The 16,947-nt window shown below is 34.6% G+C and overlaps 1 protein-coding gene across 1 annotated transcript in view; it reads left to right on the forward strand.

Moving 5' to 3' along the window:
- The window catches only part of SPEF2 (sperm flagellar and cilia associated 2), an 86,534-nt gene extending 74,377 nt beyond the window's left edge, over positions 1 to 12,157 (forward strand). Inside the window, exons 32-38 of the mRNA XM_086629245.1 lie at positions 761 to 867; positions 2,634 to 2,816; positions 6,198 to 6,290; positions 6,904 to 7,077; positions 11,298 to 11,486; positions 11,617 to 11,739; positions 12,038 to 12,157. Of these exons, the coding sequence (XP_086485371.1) occupies positions 761 to 867; positions 2,634 to 2,816; positions 6,198 to 6,290; positions 6,904 to 7,077; positions 11,298 to 11,486; positions 11,617 to 11,739; positions 12,038 to 12,157 (989 nt within the window). The remainder of the gene's footprint in view (positions 1 to 760; positions 868 to 2,633; positions 2,817 to 6,197; positions 6,291 to 6,903; positions 7,078 to 11,297; positions 11,487 to 11,616; positions 11,740 to 12,037) is intronic.
- Positions 12,158 to 16,947: the final 4,790 nt, after the last annotated feature.

A 16,947-nucleotide genomic window follows, 5' to 3' on the forward strand; every position in this document is an offset into this window, starting at 1 on the left:
GTTTCACAGTGAATCCTCACTGAGCCAACAAAGTCCATTTCTGGAAGAAAAGACTCATATCTTTCTGTTAAATTTCGATATACATAATTTGGGGTTTTAATACTGTTCGGGAAGTTTGAAGTTTCTATGTGCTTATGAGCAAATCCATGTCTATTTTAAAAAAACAGGTTTTGTTGCACTTATGTATTTTTATCTTTGATTTATTTAAAATAAAATTGATGGAGCTGTATATAACTCCCACAAGCCAATTCTGAGAAGCTTTTTAAGCAACTCAATTTTTTTCGAAGTTTAACAATGATATGTGTTTTCCATCCTATTGTCTAACACATGCTTACTTTCAAGAGTAGAGATAGATTTATAATTGATTAAAATAGAGCATAACGAAATAAAAAGTTGGTAGGTATTCAATACACAGAATATGTGTGTGATTGGTGTTTGTGAACTTCTCATTAACTGTCAGTGTAGACTGTGAGGATGGGTTAGTGATCACGATGCAGATTATGACAAGTATCAAAAGAATTGCAGTGTATTGGAATATTTGACGTTTTGCTAATAGAAAGGTCACAGATTATTTATTTTAAATGAGAAAATTTTATGTTTGGCTTGAAAGATATTACCACTATCAGTAGTACATAATAGCAAAATAAATATTTTTCCCATAGGACTATTGAAATAAAAAAATAGATTTCCTTTAACAAAAGAAGACTATTTAAAATGGTACATGTAATTTTTTTTATGTATCTTGACTTTCTTTTTTTAGGTTTTATACAGAAGAGAGCATTTATTGACCATTTTATTGACCTGATTAATTTGAGTCTTGGAACAAATTGCCTTCCTGATGCCTGGATGAACTTAACATTTCCAGATGTAAGTTAACCCCTATTTTCATTTCAACTGAAGTGTTGGTTTGTGTAGAAGATGGAGCATTCTCCTTACTACGATAAAATTAAGAGTGTAACTATTATAGGGCATTATCAGTTTTTCCTTAGAATTCTTCTGTTCCACTAGAGAAAGATTCTGGAAGTCACTGTGCCAGAAATAAAATGCTTTTGTCAGTACTATATTTATTTACGCTTTTCAAATTATATCATCTTCATAGACACCATTGCAAATTATTTCCAGGAGCTAAAATAAGACTATTTATGTTCTTCATTCCAAGACAGGAGAATAAAATCTGGAGCTGGATGACCTTAAACTTACTTATCCAAGATTTTCAGATTTAGGAACGTGAAAAATTATGATTTAGTCTTCCCAAATCTTCCATCACTGAATTCTCAGATTAATTTTACTTTCAGTTGTTGCTGGCAAGCCTATGGGATGAAAAGATTTACTTGTTTTAGCATATTTGGATAATTATTTCTGACAGTAAGGCATGATTCACTTTAGGATTTTAATTGGATTTTACATGAGAGAAACAGCTTTATTCAAATATTTTTCATACAAATGAACTGCTTGAGTAAATTATTTTAAAGTTTCTGAGTGATGTATTTCCACTGAGCTTAGTGAAAACTAGGCACAGTGGTCATCATCAGTATATAAAATTCTAATCTTAGTACAAGAAAATTAATTTTGTGGGGAAAACTGAGTCAAACATTGTTTATTAATAGACCACATGTGCGTGTTCTTTATTCTTTTAGAACTTTTAGTGCTTATAAGTACTATTTTTATTTTAATAACACAATTTCTTTCCCTTAAAAGCACCATTTTAAAACAAGACTTTTAAATTTAGTATGAAAGCAAGAATTTACATACTAAAGGAAATGCATGAAGCATAAGCTAAGGTATATGTTTATTCTGCACATGCTGTTCTGAACTGAACTCACCTTTTCAGCATTATGTGACTTCACAGAATTTCAGATCAGTTTTCAAATTATAGTAAGGGGTACTGTACCTGCCAGTGTTAGGGCAGGTGACTTCTACAACAGCACCAAAGGAAAACTGGATGTAGGGCAGAAGATAGTGTAGAGGTACATAGTAGGATCTCACCCCACCAGTAGTGCAGAAATGAACTGTGCCAATTTTGTTCGCTTTACCAGATACAGCCTTAGCAGTGCTGCGTCAGGAGATTTTACATGTTTTCTCCTGTTTGTGTTCTGTACCCCTCTCTGCTATTATTCCAGAGTAAAAAGACACATGCAGCAAGCTGCAAAGCAGCTTTTCTACTACTATTTTTTTGTAACTGAAAATAATGCTGGAGCAGAGAAAAGCTACTTGGTGGGCACTTGATAGAGTAAGCAAAATAAGGCCAAGGCACAGGCCCAAGCATTTACTAAATTTTGTTCTCGTGCTGCTAAATTGTCAGTCCAATTCTTGGTGCTCTCCCAGATAGAGCGTGGTTCAGGGGTTAGCATGTGCTAAGGGATGTCGTCTCATACACAGTTTAGATATAGACTCCTGTTTAGGGAGTCAGAGTATTTATTTAGAGGGATATCAATGGCTCATGCCAATTGTCCTCAGTGACAGACAGTGGTGTGTGACCTATTTTCTGTTGTAATACGTATTCTTCATACATCTTTGAAACCTCACTGCAGAACCTTGTCCATCCTAACCAGGGAAAAGATGTATATATAGTATATAGAAAGTGTATGTTTATGTACACACATTTGACAATATTTATTATTTTGTTTTTGTAGTTACAAGATCTAGCATCTGCATTTACAGTGAACTCAGAACTTACTGACTGGCGCAGATTCTTGCTAGCAGCTGCACAGCCTTGGCCAGTGCCGTCTGTGACAGAACTTCTCAAAACGCTGCATAGCTTCAAGTCTGTTGATGTAGCTGGATCAGGCTTTGTTACACAGGAATACTATATGCAGGTTATAATTCTTTTATCTTTTGAATAATATCCTTTTTTTTTAAACTCTCTGAAATGAATGATGTATTGTTTGGTTTATTCACATTCAGAAATTCAGTCTGAATTTAAAATGTTTTGGGTTTTGAGGATTCTTTCTAGTGAAAATTGTCTTCAGGCAATTGAAGACGTAGTATCTATCTTATCCATAATTCCACAAATCAGGCTAATTAAGGTTACTTTTTACTTCAATTTCCTACTTTCCCCATAAATTAATTTCAAGTAAAAATACTTCCTGTTCTAAAGAAACTATTCTGTGAATACTTTGACTACCATTATGTTGTTTGACACTGTATCTATAAGACAATACAATTGCTCCAAGAAGAAATAAATGGTTTAGTTTGGGCTCACCAGATCCGTTTTAATTAAATATTTCTAGAATTTTTCCAATAAGGAATTTTCACAAATGAAGATTGTTTTTCAGACCATGAAATACATGGAAAATTATAAACTTATTTGATGTATTCTTCTCTCTAAAGACAACTTCTATTGGAATGTCACATAGTTCAGCAAGGTTTTTCAGCAGGCAAGTTTCATGAAAGAGCATTAAGAATACATTTTTCTTCTTTTAGCAAAATTCTGCTCAATACATTTTTACTTACTCTTACTCTGGATTGTAAATCATACTTAGGATGACTGCTGATTCACTCTTTTAGTGCATACTAACCATATAATATATATGTATATATACATACCTATACATATATGTATAGATGTATATCTATATGTAGATGTATATATGTGTGCATGTATACACAGAAGTTCTACAGCTCTGTCAGTTTGTATTTGTTTGGTGATACTAAAATGATTTTCAAAATGTTTTACATAAATTTTTTAGAACCTTTGTTGCAGTTTGTTTTTCAATCACCTAGTATTATTTTTCTTCAAAAGTTAAATAGAGGCTGTGTTATTCCAGAAGCCTGTCAGTTTCAGAACTACTTTGATTAATTTAAAACTTCAAGGAGTGCCTGCCAACCCTTACCCACCCCAGACTTGCAAAAAAACAAATTCTGCAAAACCAGAAAACCCACAAAATGTGCAGGTCTATCTGCATCTATTTGTCTCTTGATGTGGTAATTTTACTGAAGTGTGAGAGTTTAAAAATAGGCTAACAGTGACAATACATGCAGACTGTGAATATACATTTTTAACACAGGATCCTAGTTCAAATGTAATATTAACTGAGCAATTCATTTATTCACTTCAGGAGTGGAATTGACTCATGTTGAGTCAATGATAGCAAATATGCAATGGTGTATACTCATTTGTTTATAGACCTACCCCCTGTTAGTTCTTCCAAACTTCCACGAGAGTGATGACTGAACTACAGTCTTATACAGTTGCTTAAAGACTAAAAAGGAGTAAAAGGTTCATAAACACACAGATAACTCCACAGCTGAAGCTCCTTTTTCAGAAGAGAACTATATGCATATATACTATATACATAATATATATTCGTATATAAGAGGCACATAACTTATGTTGAGAGAACGTTATGGGAACCTCCAGAGACTATCCAAAACAACTGGATTCAGTAGTCTCCATTGATCTGAAGATTTTGCTCTGCAATGGATTCATATTGCAAATGGAACTTTTAATGTCTGTCACCCCTATTTCACATTTGAAAATATGACCAAAACTTTCACCGCTGAAAAGCTTTGTGAAAAACCTCTATATGTGCTGTGTATGAGGTCCTACAGTTCATGTTACTGAGTACTGTGGTTTTGAATTTTTGCACATATAGCACGAGAAGAACAAGAACAGAATTTTTCAGACTGAAGCAAAATTTAGTCCTCTAATTTCAAATTAATTGATGAGGAACATCTGAATTGTTTTTATTGCAATGTTTGTTCTATCCTTTCAGAGCAGTTCATGACAAATTTTATGAGGTCAATACTTCTTTTTATCTTATTCATTTATTTCTTCAAAACATAATGATTCGTGTTCTTTGGAACATAGTACGCTAGAGAATTAATGAATCAGTGCAGTCTATGAAATAAAGGAAAGATGTAGCAGAGAGGTATTAAAATAATTGTTCAACAATTGTTATAATTGATATTATGTCATTGATATTGTATCATCTACAGCAAATCATCTCATATATTTCTCGTAAAGATCTCAAAGACAACATGAAGTCTATTTTCTTGTTATTAATTTATACAATTTTCCCAGCTAATTCACATGGGGGAAAAGCAGAAAACTGGCTTTACTAATTTCTTTTCCTTTCTGAAAATCTCTTGGAACTTCCGGTTTTGTCCTTTTCCATTTTCTTGCTTTGTAAAGAAAACACATAATAATGCTGCAATATTTTATGTAATCAGGAATGTAGTAATTCACCTGAAATGTGGAAAAGGATGTTGCTAATTAAATTTATATTCTAATAGGAAACATACTGAGATTTTTTTCAAATGTTAAAATCTTCCAATAAAAATGGAAACAAACCCTATTCTCTGTTTAATACTGAGACTTACATGCATTCAAAATGTCATGGAACTTTATTTTATTTTACTGTCTAAAAAAGAAACAACGACAAGCAATGTTGATTGAGAATAACAGGAAGAACCTTCCATTGGGAATTTGAGGTGCAGCAGCTGGGCCCTCTATCTGCACCTGTACTAGTAAACTACACAGTGCTAGGGAACATCCCCAGGTGATGGTACTCAGTTGTCCATACTGTGATGCTATTTCTGCAACCTGGCATGGTTTTACATAGGCCACTTCCAAGCAAGTGAGTTCTTCTGTAGGCAGTCTGTTCATGGCCATGCTGTTATAGAAGGTAAGATCTAGCTGATATTTCCCATGTGTTGGGTCTAGTGTTGGAGAATTGGTTCTGGGCTCTTTTAATCTACTGTTATAAGTATAGCTCTGTAGGCGTTACAAGACACAGCCTTGTTGTTGGGAGCAGGAAAGTTTGGAAAAAGCCGTGCCTCTGTCTTTCATTATGCTGAAGTGTGTGGACAGTTTCTTCCAAAAGCACAGTTAGGACAAAAGCTGTGGGGTAGTAAAGGATACCCTAAAAGGAAGAAACCAGAACACACATAGAAACTGTGCATCATATTCTCCTTCTTGGGCAGTGTAGGTTTAGAACTACCTAGTTAATTTTCACTTTTTTCAGGACAGAGTCATTTCTATCCTACCCCATTTCCAGTAACTCCTAAAATATCTGTTACAAAGTACAGACTGCTACTTAGTTATTCTGCTGTCATTGTAGATTAATAGCAAATTCAGCTTGATTAAGCCCAGGAATTAAGCTTTTAGTAATCTAAACTATTATATTGAACAATTATAGACCATAAAGACAACTGTATTTTCATGTGTGAAAATAATTATTTATTTTTTTAATCAGATTGGTTTATGGTTTAATGGAAATGAAGATCTAAGCATAACAAAAAGTTGCACAGAACCTTTGCCTCTGGATAGGCTAAGACATCTCATAAAGGTAACTTTAAAAACATCGGTATTTTGAAGAGACCACTTACAAATCTAACCCAGTTGGTTTTGAGGTCAAGTGGTGCTTCAGAATATTATTTCCATGTATAAAAAACTCAAAAGTTAGAAATAATGTAGAAAGGAATCTAGGAATTGTGCTTCAGTATTCTAAATCACAGTATACTGGCAACACTTCATTACTCCTGTTCTCCTTTAAACCACTTTAATTTTGCTACACAGTAACCAGCTTTGTAAAGAATGGGAGGCAAATGATCCTTGCATCTAAGCTGGCGGAAGCCTCCCTGAAAGAGGGAGGTAATCGTGTGATCTGAACACAAGAAAATGTTATGGATCTATTTGTCATGACACAAGATTTTATTAATTTCTCCTTGTTCTTTGAAAGTCCTCAATCTAGAAAAGAAAATACTACAATTTCTGTTTCTTTGAATGACTCAGACACACTTCAGATTTATCTTATTTTACACAGTCTCAACACATTTTTAAAGATAATATCATTTGTCATTAGTCATTACTATATTTCATCCCTTTCTCTACCATCTTTGATTGTATTTGACTAAATTCCACTTGTATAAATTAATTTACATATTTTTGTCCTTTTATAGTTTTTCTTCAGTTTATTTGCTGATACCAGACAAGATCCTGCTCAGCTCAACTATACTGAGATGCTACTTTATTTTGCCTCCCACTCTGATCCAGTTGAAGGTGTTTACAGAGCACTTAGCGTTGCTACTGGAACATATGTTCATAGAAAAGAAGCAGCTTCTCTTCCACATGTGGTAAAAATTACAGTAAAATATTAGAGAATAGTAATGGTCCTTGCAAATTACAAATTACATTGATTTCTGTATATTTTCTCCTGTATATATATCCTGGGTGGCTCCAGTCCTTACAAGGAGTCCCACTGATTTCATGGGAACTCAGCATATAGTTCCACTGACTTTGGTAATGATACTCAGAAGTATTCTTCCAAAAGTCTGAAGATTTTCTTGCCAAATAATGAGAGTTTAACATGTTCGCTGGTAACTACTCCTTGTACAGATGAACAGAGGACATTCTTTGACCTAGCCTTAGGCAATTTAGTTCAGCTGTCAATGCCCAGGCATTAGACTGTAGTGTGACTCATGGTATTGTTATATGAAGATGTAAAACCTGGTATTATTGCTGGTCTTTCTTTTCTGCTATGTTTCTTTGGGGTATTTATAAGTATATACACCTTTGTAGTTATTTTCAAGTGTTTCAGTTTCCCTATAAATAAGAAGGATTAATAATTGATAATTAGTTTCATTTGAAATAATTTTCAAAAATTTTTTTAGAGTCATCATGATCGTAGTGTCACATTAATTTTTTTGAGATACAAAATCTGTATCTGTATACACCTTGGAAAGAGCTTGCTCTTCTAGACAGCAAAATGTTTCACTATGCTGACATAACCACAGTGACTCTAGCATTTGTCTAATACTTAAAATAGAGTTGTGCTCTCCAGAAACAGTATAGAAAGGGCATTATTTTACAACACAGTGTAGTCCTATACATATTCATAATTACATTTTATCAATGACAAAATATATTATTGCACTCCCCTGTGTCTGCTTTTATTTGGCACAACAGAGTTTTTGTCCATGGGAGAGACTGAATAAGACAATTTTGTCTTCACATTTCGTAGAATCATAGAATCATAGAATCGTTAGGGCTGGAAGGGACCTTCAAAGGTCATCTAGTCCAACCCCCCTGTAAGGAACAGGGATATCTCCAACTAGATCAGGTTGCTCAGGGCCTCGTCCAACCGGGCCTTGAACGTCTCCAGGGATGGAGCATCCACCACCTCTCTGGGCAACCTGTTCCAGTGTTCTACAACTCTCATGGTAAAAAATTTTTTCCTAATATCCAATCTGAATCTACCTCCCTCTATTTTAAAACCATTACCCCTTGTCCTATCACAACTGGCCCTCCTGAATAGCTTCTCCCCATCTTTCCTGTAGGCCCCCTTGAGGTACTGGAAGACTGCTATAAGGTCACCCCGGAGCCTCCTCTTCTCCAGGCTGAACAGCCCCAACTCTTTCATAGAAAGGAGAGCACAGAATGCTCCCAATTAGATACAGTAGATCTGAACTTAGTTTCCCATGTCAGCGGGAAGTCCTAACTCTCATGTCATTGGATATAAAGCAGCACAACCTGTTCTCCTCCTTATTTTTTCTGCTTGGCTTGATCTGTTTGGTTTGGACTTTTGTAAGATTGTAAGTAACTGCACTGGCATTATCACCTCTGTGTCAAAAACTTCTTAAGGCTGTGAGTCACAAGTGAAGGGAAACATTTCCCTTCAATATAGAATTAACAATGTATCTCTGAGGAGAAAGATTTATACCCTGTCCAACCTGAGAATTTCTTCATACTTAGTTTCCCACTCAATGCATTTACTCTCTGAATCTCTGCTATGTCTGACGTACATCTCTGTCGTGGGTTAGGCCACTCCAGCAACCAAACCCTACACAGTCCCCCTCTCACCCTCTCCCACCCCCAGGGATGAGGGAGAGAATCAAAGAGGAAAAAGAAAAGACACCCTTGGGTTGAGATAAGAACATACTTACTACTGCTACCAATATATATATATACAGATATGTACAAGGATAAACATATGCAAACGAGTGATGTACAGTGTAATTGCTCACCACCCCTTGACCGAGGCCCGTCTCATTCCAAAACTGCAATCCCGAAATGGATAAAACTTGATACCGAGTGAACAGGAGGCCCCAAGACAGAGAGAGAGAGAGAGAGAGAGAAAGCACTCTGAGAGCCCGAAAGTGAGAGTCCCGGAAGGGCAAAAGCCCTTCTTTCCGGCTGACCCTCACTTTTATACTGGGCATGATGCTGCATGATATGGAATACTAATTGGCCAGTTTGGCCCTCAATCTTAAGTTCAAGTACAAATCATAAGGAGAGTCGTGGACCCCTTGTGCCGGCCATGCTCCCCCTTTATCCTGTTGTGCTCCTACACACTGGCAAGAATACAGCAAGCTGAAAAGTCCTTGAGACCTCCGTGACAACTATAAACATCAACTTGCTATCAGCATTCTTCTCAGAGCGAGCCTCTGAGTAAAACCAAAACACGGAGCTCTTCTAGTTGCTAAAAAGAAGAGCTAACTCTGTCCCAGCTAAAACCAGGACAATCTCACAATGTGTTATGGAGACAGTTTGTGTGCCTAATTCATCTCAGAGAGTCCCTTAGAAACCTAGAAATGGCTAAGAATTATATGCTAAATTATTATCTTGCATGTTTGAATTCTCTTTGACTTTATAGTTTTCTTATACAGATTGATGCTCAGAATTGCAGGGCTGATAGAACATCTTTTTAATCTTTTCTTTCATCTTATGCCTTGTATTCCATATGTATACACTGTAACAATAATGTTGAATGCAGAAGAAAGAGAACAAATAAAATCCTGTTTTACTGAAGCGAATGAGTTTTCACCATTGGGTTCAGTAGTGCAGGCATTTCATGCAGGATATTCAACAATCACAAGGGGGGAAAAAGTAAATTGTGAGTTGTATCATGGCATGTTTGACTCAAGCTCCATCAAATAGAAAGGTGTAGATCCCTGTAGACATCCAAAGTGGTTTTCAGCACCAAATTAAGAAACCAAACCTTTGTCTACCTGTGATTGTTTACATGCGATCTAAATATCCCTGTTCTCACTACAGGTATGAGAAATCTAAATATTCTATTAGAATAATCTATTAAATACTATCAGTGGAATATTCCGCAGTGGAATATAAAGAGCTATCCAGCTCATCTCAAAGAAGTTTTGTAAAACACCTTAGATAGCCAGCTTATAAGTAAGCACTTACACAGTAACACGATTTATCTCTTATCTTTTTCTTGTTCTGTATTGATAACTGTAATGACTTCTCATTGGTAGCTGCCTACAAAACTACATCTGGAACTTTAATGATATTAATAGGAGAAGACCAAACAAACGTCTTCTAGAGACTTTTGTTACTTTCACAGCAAAGACCCTTTCATTTAAAATGCTTAGCTTTTAAGTCTCAATAATTTTGTTATTGTTTGTGTAGATTTTATAGCTAAATGTAAACGGTACAGTGGGAGACAGAAGAACCTAAGTGCTGATGTTTGTGTAATCTCCGCGGTTGAGTGTTAAAAAGACTGTAACAATGACTCTGCTCCTCTTATGTTGAAAAAGACATGTATTAAGGTCTAGGACATGTAGCACAAGTGTGACTGAATCTCAGCAGTCTCTCCCTCCTAATCAGGAAAAAAATGGCATGTTCAATTAAATGCAATTTCCTGTTGTTTTTAGTGGTTGGTCTACACAGTGGCCTAATCTAGTTGAAGCATTGTTCACCTATGTGAGGTCCTTTGTCATCTTTGTGTTCACAAAACTCTACAGTGTTTGTTTTTCTCTTTGGCCATCTCTAATGTCACCACAAAGATGCCTCATTGTTTTTTTAGAGTAAACTTCTAATTTTTCTGCATAAAGCCTTTTTTATCTTTTTCTGTAGAGAGCAGTCAGCTTATGTTAACTGTTAGTCAAAATAAAGTTCTTGCCGTCACTCCTTGATTTGGACTAGAAAATTCGTGCTGCTTTTTTCATGTGAACATCCAGAATTACTAAGTTTACGCCTTGTACAAACACAAAGTTCTTGGTAGAGTATTGTAATTTGTAACTATTAGCTATTTTTATGTTTTGTTGCTCTGAAGAATATTAATTTCTCTGTGCAATGTTGGCCACATTCCTGGGAAAAGCTGTTTATTAAATTTCTACAAACACTAACATTATGGATATTTCTAGACTATGAGGATCTGTTCTTTGATCTTATAGTTCAGTAGGTAATTTTGTGTGAGTTGATGGATTTTATTTTGTAGAATGGAAGTTTGGAAGTATAATTTGCTGATCCTTAATGAATGTCTAACTGAAACAGGTGACCTACTGACAGACTATTTTTCACTAAGTGATAAATTACTTATGCTTCATTTTCTTAGGATTTTCCTTATACCAATGTAGTGCCAAATGAGAGAACTTTAATAGAAGATGAAAAAGAAGTCTGGAACTACACAGGTGAAGGTATGATTTCAATGGCAACTATACTCCAAGTATTTCATACCGGAGAAAGTAAAGATGAAGATAATCATAGACTTAGTAATCTGGAGAAGGAAGGCAACTATGATAAGGTAGGCTGGTTGATTCATGTAAGGTTTTGTACCTTGCATTATGTGTTAAATAAATACTTGCTGCAATTTTTGCTTTTCCTCATTCTTTTTAACACTGAGTAATTTGACCATATATTATTTTTTCTTAAAGCATTTTATCAAAATATACAAAGAATTAGGCTCTGAAGATCTGACACCCATTCCAGTTGCACTCCTTTTGAAGCACCCTTTCATTCAAGACTTGATCAACAAATATCAAGAATACAAACTTCCTGTAAGTATCGTTTTCTGGGACCAAGAACTTTGTAATTACACATATTGAAATTTACATATCCCAGATGTGTAAATGTAATTAATTTAGATACTGCCAATTTGCAGTGTAGACCAGATGTACAGTATAGCAGGTTGTAGATTAGATCAGTTGTTTTGTTTTCCATGAAAAATCCATCCTTCAAAGACTGCACTGCTTTCTAACCCTTTTTTTTTTGCACAGCTGTCTTACTGGCCTATAGCTGCCTACAGATTTTCTACTGCCTTGTCACATGTGGCATTACCTTTCCCCTCACTTGTAGGAAGGAGCCTGGTTGAATTATCTTCCCAACTGGATCTTACTGCAAGACACTATGGGATATGTGATAGAACACATTCCATCCCAGACCAACCAGGCTGCAGAAAAGGGCATGCAGAGGTAGCATAGGTTCAAATGTTCTTCCTTGACATACTCTAGAGCTTCGCTGTTACCTGCACCTGTGTTTAAATCTGCATTAAAACAGTTGCACATAAAGCAAGTTTGGGCCAGAGTAGCAACCTATTAAATGTATCAAACTATTGCAAAAATATGTGATATACAGGGTGTAAGAAAATAGTGTGAGACAAGATTAAAGGGTACTTGCATTTGCATGCCCACAGATCAAATATAAAGAGTCTTCACGAGTTTGAGATGATCACCACCAGGGGCACATAGTGTCCCACAAACTGTAAGTCTGAATCAGATACATGCTACTCCAGGAGTAACTTGCTATTTCCTAATTATATTCATCATTTGTAAAAAGTGAAGTGCCCAGCATTTATTATATCACTCTTATTCATTGTTAGTAAAGGCAAGATATAAGAATGAAATAATCTATTTACTCTGTCAAAGTAAGGGTTAAAAATCTATTTGCTGTAATAGGAAGAGATACAAAAGGAAAATGTAATACAGAGACAACACAACTGAAGATTATAACTGTCAATGGGTATCTATCCTGCTTATGTTAATGTCTCAGCCAATTTAGGAAGATAAAGACTGTAGAGTGTTAGGTCATTCCTTGCTTTCCTTCTCCATTCTTTCTTCCTGACCCTTTTTATTTAATCAAGGACTGCATTTACTAATTTGAACATTTTTTCCAACTTCACCGAATTTCTTGAGACCAAAGCATTTCTTAAACTGGCTCTCTATTCTATACATGATACATCTCAAGCACTCTTATTTACACGAACACCTTACTGACTTTGCAATATTCAACATAATGCAAGCTCCCTGTGAAGACCGAATGTGATGCAACCTAAAGTAATACTTAACTAGGGCGTAAACTGAGTGATGCCATATGCATATACTTTGCTGTTTACAGGGAGGAGGACTTTTTAAAACCTTTTCGCACTAACCAATAGCTGAATATCAATATCTCAGTGTCTATTCTTTATGAAAATTTTTAATTTTCCAGTACCACTTTCAGGAGGAACTATGTTATATAGCTTAAAGAGTAGATGGTAGTAAACCTTTAAAATTTATTAGCTACCATCAATCACTTACCTTATTTGAGGCTGGTAGGATATGTTCAGGGCAGTACAGTTATAAAAATTGTCAGTCTATGAGAAAAGGTGTAGGTGAGAAACTATTGTATATGAATCTTGACATGAGCTGATGGTTTCAGTGTGCATGGTCTAGACCGAAGGATTTTCTGCAGGTTGTCTACCAAAGATATGTTGGTATCATCACATTTAAGTAATACATTTTTCTACTTATTTCACAGATAAATTTGATGCCTGCATCTCCTGACTTGACAGTTAAGTGATGCAGAGCTTCAGTTTTCATTTGTAATACTTGGAATTTCCTCTTGCAAGGGCTTATACTGACTGTATCTCAATATAGTGCTCCATGGTTTACACACTTAAAAAGAGAAGATTATATTCCTTGACTGTACTGGTAAATACATACTGCTGGTTTATGCATGAAATCAACGCTTTTCAAATTCTAACTCACTGGGGAACACTTAAGACCACAAGTTCTTTCTCAACTTTACAGCAAATTATTATATTCACTGGCAAACAGGCATAGAGATCCAGTGGCCATTGTTTTATGTAGGTTAGGATTCCGGTCAAAAACATTTGTACTCCAGGAACAGTTTTCCTCTGACAGTTCTTCAAAGAACTATATTTGGTGAACAGGTAAACTTTTTTCTTCCCAAAATAACTCCAAAGTAATTAAACAATATTTTTAGCATCAATTATTTCTTCAGAAATTCTCCTGAGACTATAAAAATCTCTATAAAAATGAAATTCAACCACAGTGCTGTTATTTTGAGATCTTTTACAAGATAAATACAGCAAGTTAGGGTGTGGTTTCTAAGGTTAAAATGTTACTACTACTGCAGTCACAAACAGTGGAAAATAAAATGTTTTGATGAAAACTATAAATGGAATATCTAGCTTAGATTTTTTTTAAATTTGAGTTAGGGTACCTGATTCCTTTCGCCTCTTTATGACCTGTTGAATTTTAACCCATACTATCTCTGATAAAAATATTTTCTCCAGGTGAGATATATTCTTGTCTTTTGAAGGGAGTTTGTTTTCTCAATTCATATACCAGTCGACTGGCAACATCCTACATGATGATGACTTTTCTGTTAGCACAGAGATGCCAACAAATTAACAAGCTTAGAGATTATTTTACTTTTTCATCTGGTCTTTTCTGTCCTGATTAGAAGTCTTTCCGGTCCTGACTAGAACTTTCAAGTGGTTTTCCATTATCAACACATTTTTTTCACTTATCAGATTAATTTTATTCCTTTAGAATCATTGACCACACCTATACATGAGTGTGTGTTTATGAATGAACTTCATCACATTCTGAATTAAATTGTCTTTAAATACATTTAATGATAAATAGGATAATATTTTTATTACACCAACTGATTTGGATTAAAGAAATAGGCAATTCTGCTTTTTCCACTGCTTAGGTTTGTCTATTAAGGTTAGTCTTCTTCAGGCCTGATATTATTTCTTGATACAAATTCTACCTTCTATCCTGAAACTGTCACAGGTACAGTAATATAGAAACAACCACACATTATGGTATCTTTGCATTTTGATTGTGATAAATTTAAATAAAGAGTCTGGGATATATTCAATTTCCATTGCATTAGTCTATTGTTTCAAGTGAACTACATTCTTATAATTAGTGAGGATAACAGGGTAATTTGATAATTTGCATTGTTTGTTGATATCAAAACTATTATGCATTTGATAATGTTATGTTACATTTTTTATCTTGCTTTCAACTCCTGAATAGTCCTCTTTAAAAAACTCCAGTTTTGAAGATAGGACTGTGTCCCAACCCACAACAGACTGTCATGCATTTCTACACGTCTGTGTTTTGAATACACTTAGCATAGGCACTTGCATTAAGCCTGTCCCTTCTAAATTGATTGTTGTATTATTACTGCTGTTATTGTTGTTGATTTTGTTAATTATATCAGTAACATTACTCAGATATTTATTCAAATAGGACTTCCACTGAGACAGCATTTCTAGTAATGTATAGTTAAAACATCTTTATAAAAAAAAATCCAGATTTATTAATATGTTTAACAATTATTACAAAATCTCTTTATACTCACAGCAGCCATTTAATATTACACATCTCAACAAACACTTAGAACTCCATGTATCATTTAACAAAGTAAAATTGCCTTCTGTCTAGGGAGAGTTCATACATGTTGTATTCAGTAAGGCTTATGAGTCTCAAAACTTAATGCTTTGGCAGAAAAAAAGCACTGCTGAATCACTGTCTGCTCATAGGCAGTAGTTGTAATACTTATGAAACTTGAAAAGCCTTTTTCATGTGATGTTTTAAATGTCCGAGGGTGCAAGAGAAGGAAAATTTAACTCAATGTGTAAATACCTAGTTTAAAAAAGAGACTTTGTTATGTTATGCTTCTCTCTATCATGTGTTGAATCAAAAAAATCTTAGGAAATGCAAATATACATGAAAAATGTTGTTTCTTACTTTTAAAAATGATTTAAAAATCTGTTCATGTAACAGAAGCATTGTTTGCTTCATTAAACACAGACATAGTAAATTGTAGTTGGAGAATTATTTCTCCAGTGTTTTGAGGTTATTTAGTTTTGGTTTCCTCTGTAAAACTGGTAGTTACATAAATAAGATCTGTCCAGAACACGTTCTTATATGCTATTCTGTCACCATTTTTTCTGCATCAGACTATAATTTTCAATCATACAATTCTTACTTTTAGACTGATATTTAACATATATTTCTGTGACATTGCTAGGGTATAAAATTTCGACTTCTCACTCATTTGAACACAATGACAGTATTGGATGTGTCTCTCTGTTATCATTTGCTCCATGATGATCAGCAGTAGCTTTCTCAAACTTATTTTTCACAGGAACATAGATTTGTACTTTATATTTAGAACTCTTATATTAAAATTCATATTCTATCCCTCCAGAAGCACTACAGCTTACTGAAATCCACATCTGCTTCATGTGGTAATGATAAGTACTGATAATGAACTTGCTGAAGGTTCCATTTGATAACACTGTTGTCGAACCGGAATTGAAACTGCTTTTTCTGATTCAATGTGCTGAGAGAGGCCTCCTTAAACTGAAGTATTTCTCAGAGTCAAAGATAAATGTTAGTACTACCTTCTAAAGCAAAAGACTGGTAAAATTATCTTTTAACATGGTTCTTCTGTATTCACTGAAATGCTCCTCGTATTTTGCAAAGCATGTAAAGCATCCTTACCTACAGGTAGTTTCTGCTTTTGAAAAAGGCTGTATCCTCAAAATATGAACAAAATACATATTGGAGTATGTATTTAACTAAAACAAATCTATTTTATAAAAATTCTGACTGTTAATTATTCTCCTAAAGGAAAAATATGTTTATTGACAGTATCAGAAAATGGTAGGAAGTGGAATTACAGTTTATCTTCGTATTAACCATTGAGCACTTTTTTTTCTAATAAAAAATTCCTTGTTCATCCTACTTACACAATGGATAGTATTGCTGAAATTGAAAATAGAGAAGATTGTGCTAATACAAAGTTACTGAAAATTAACAAATCAAATAATGTGTTATGAAGAATGCCGAACTGCACAAAGAATTAGCTAAATGTGTCTATGTATTGTTCCAAATGTTAGTTAAATGTTTTCTTTTATTTCAATTTCCTTGAAGTGTTGTTTAAATTCAGTCTGAAAT

This window comes from Tauraco erythrolophus, chromosome Z (genome assembly GCF_009769465.1).
Source record: "Tauraco erythrolophus isolate bTauEry1 chromosome Z, bTauEry1.pri, whole genome shotgun sequence".
Taxonomy (NCBI): domain Eukaryota; kingdom Metazoa; phylum Chordata; class Aves; order Musophagiformes; family Musophagidae; genus Tauraco; species Tauraco erythrolophus.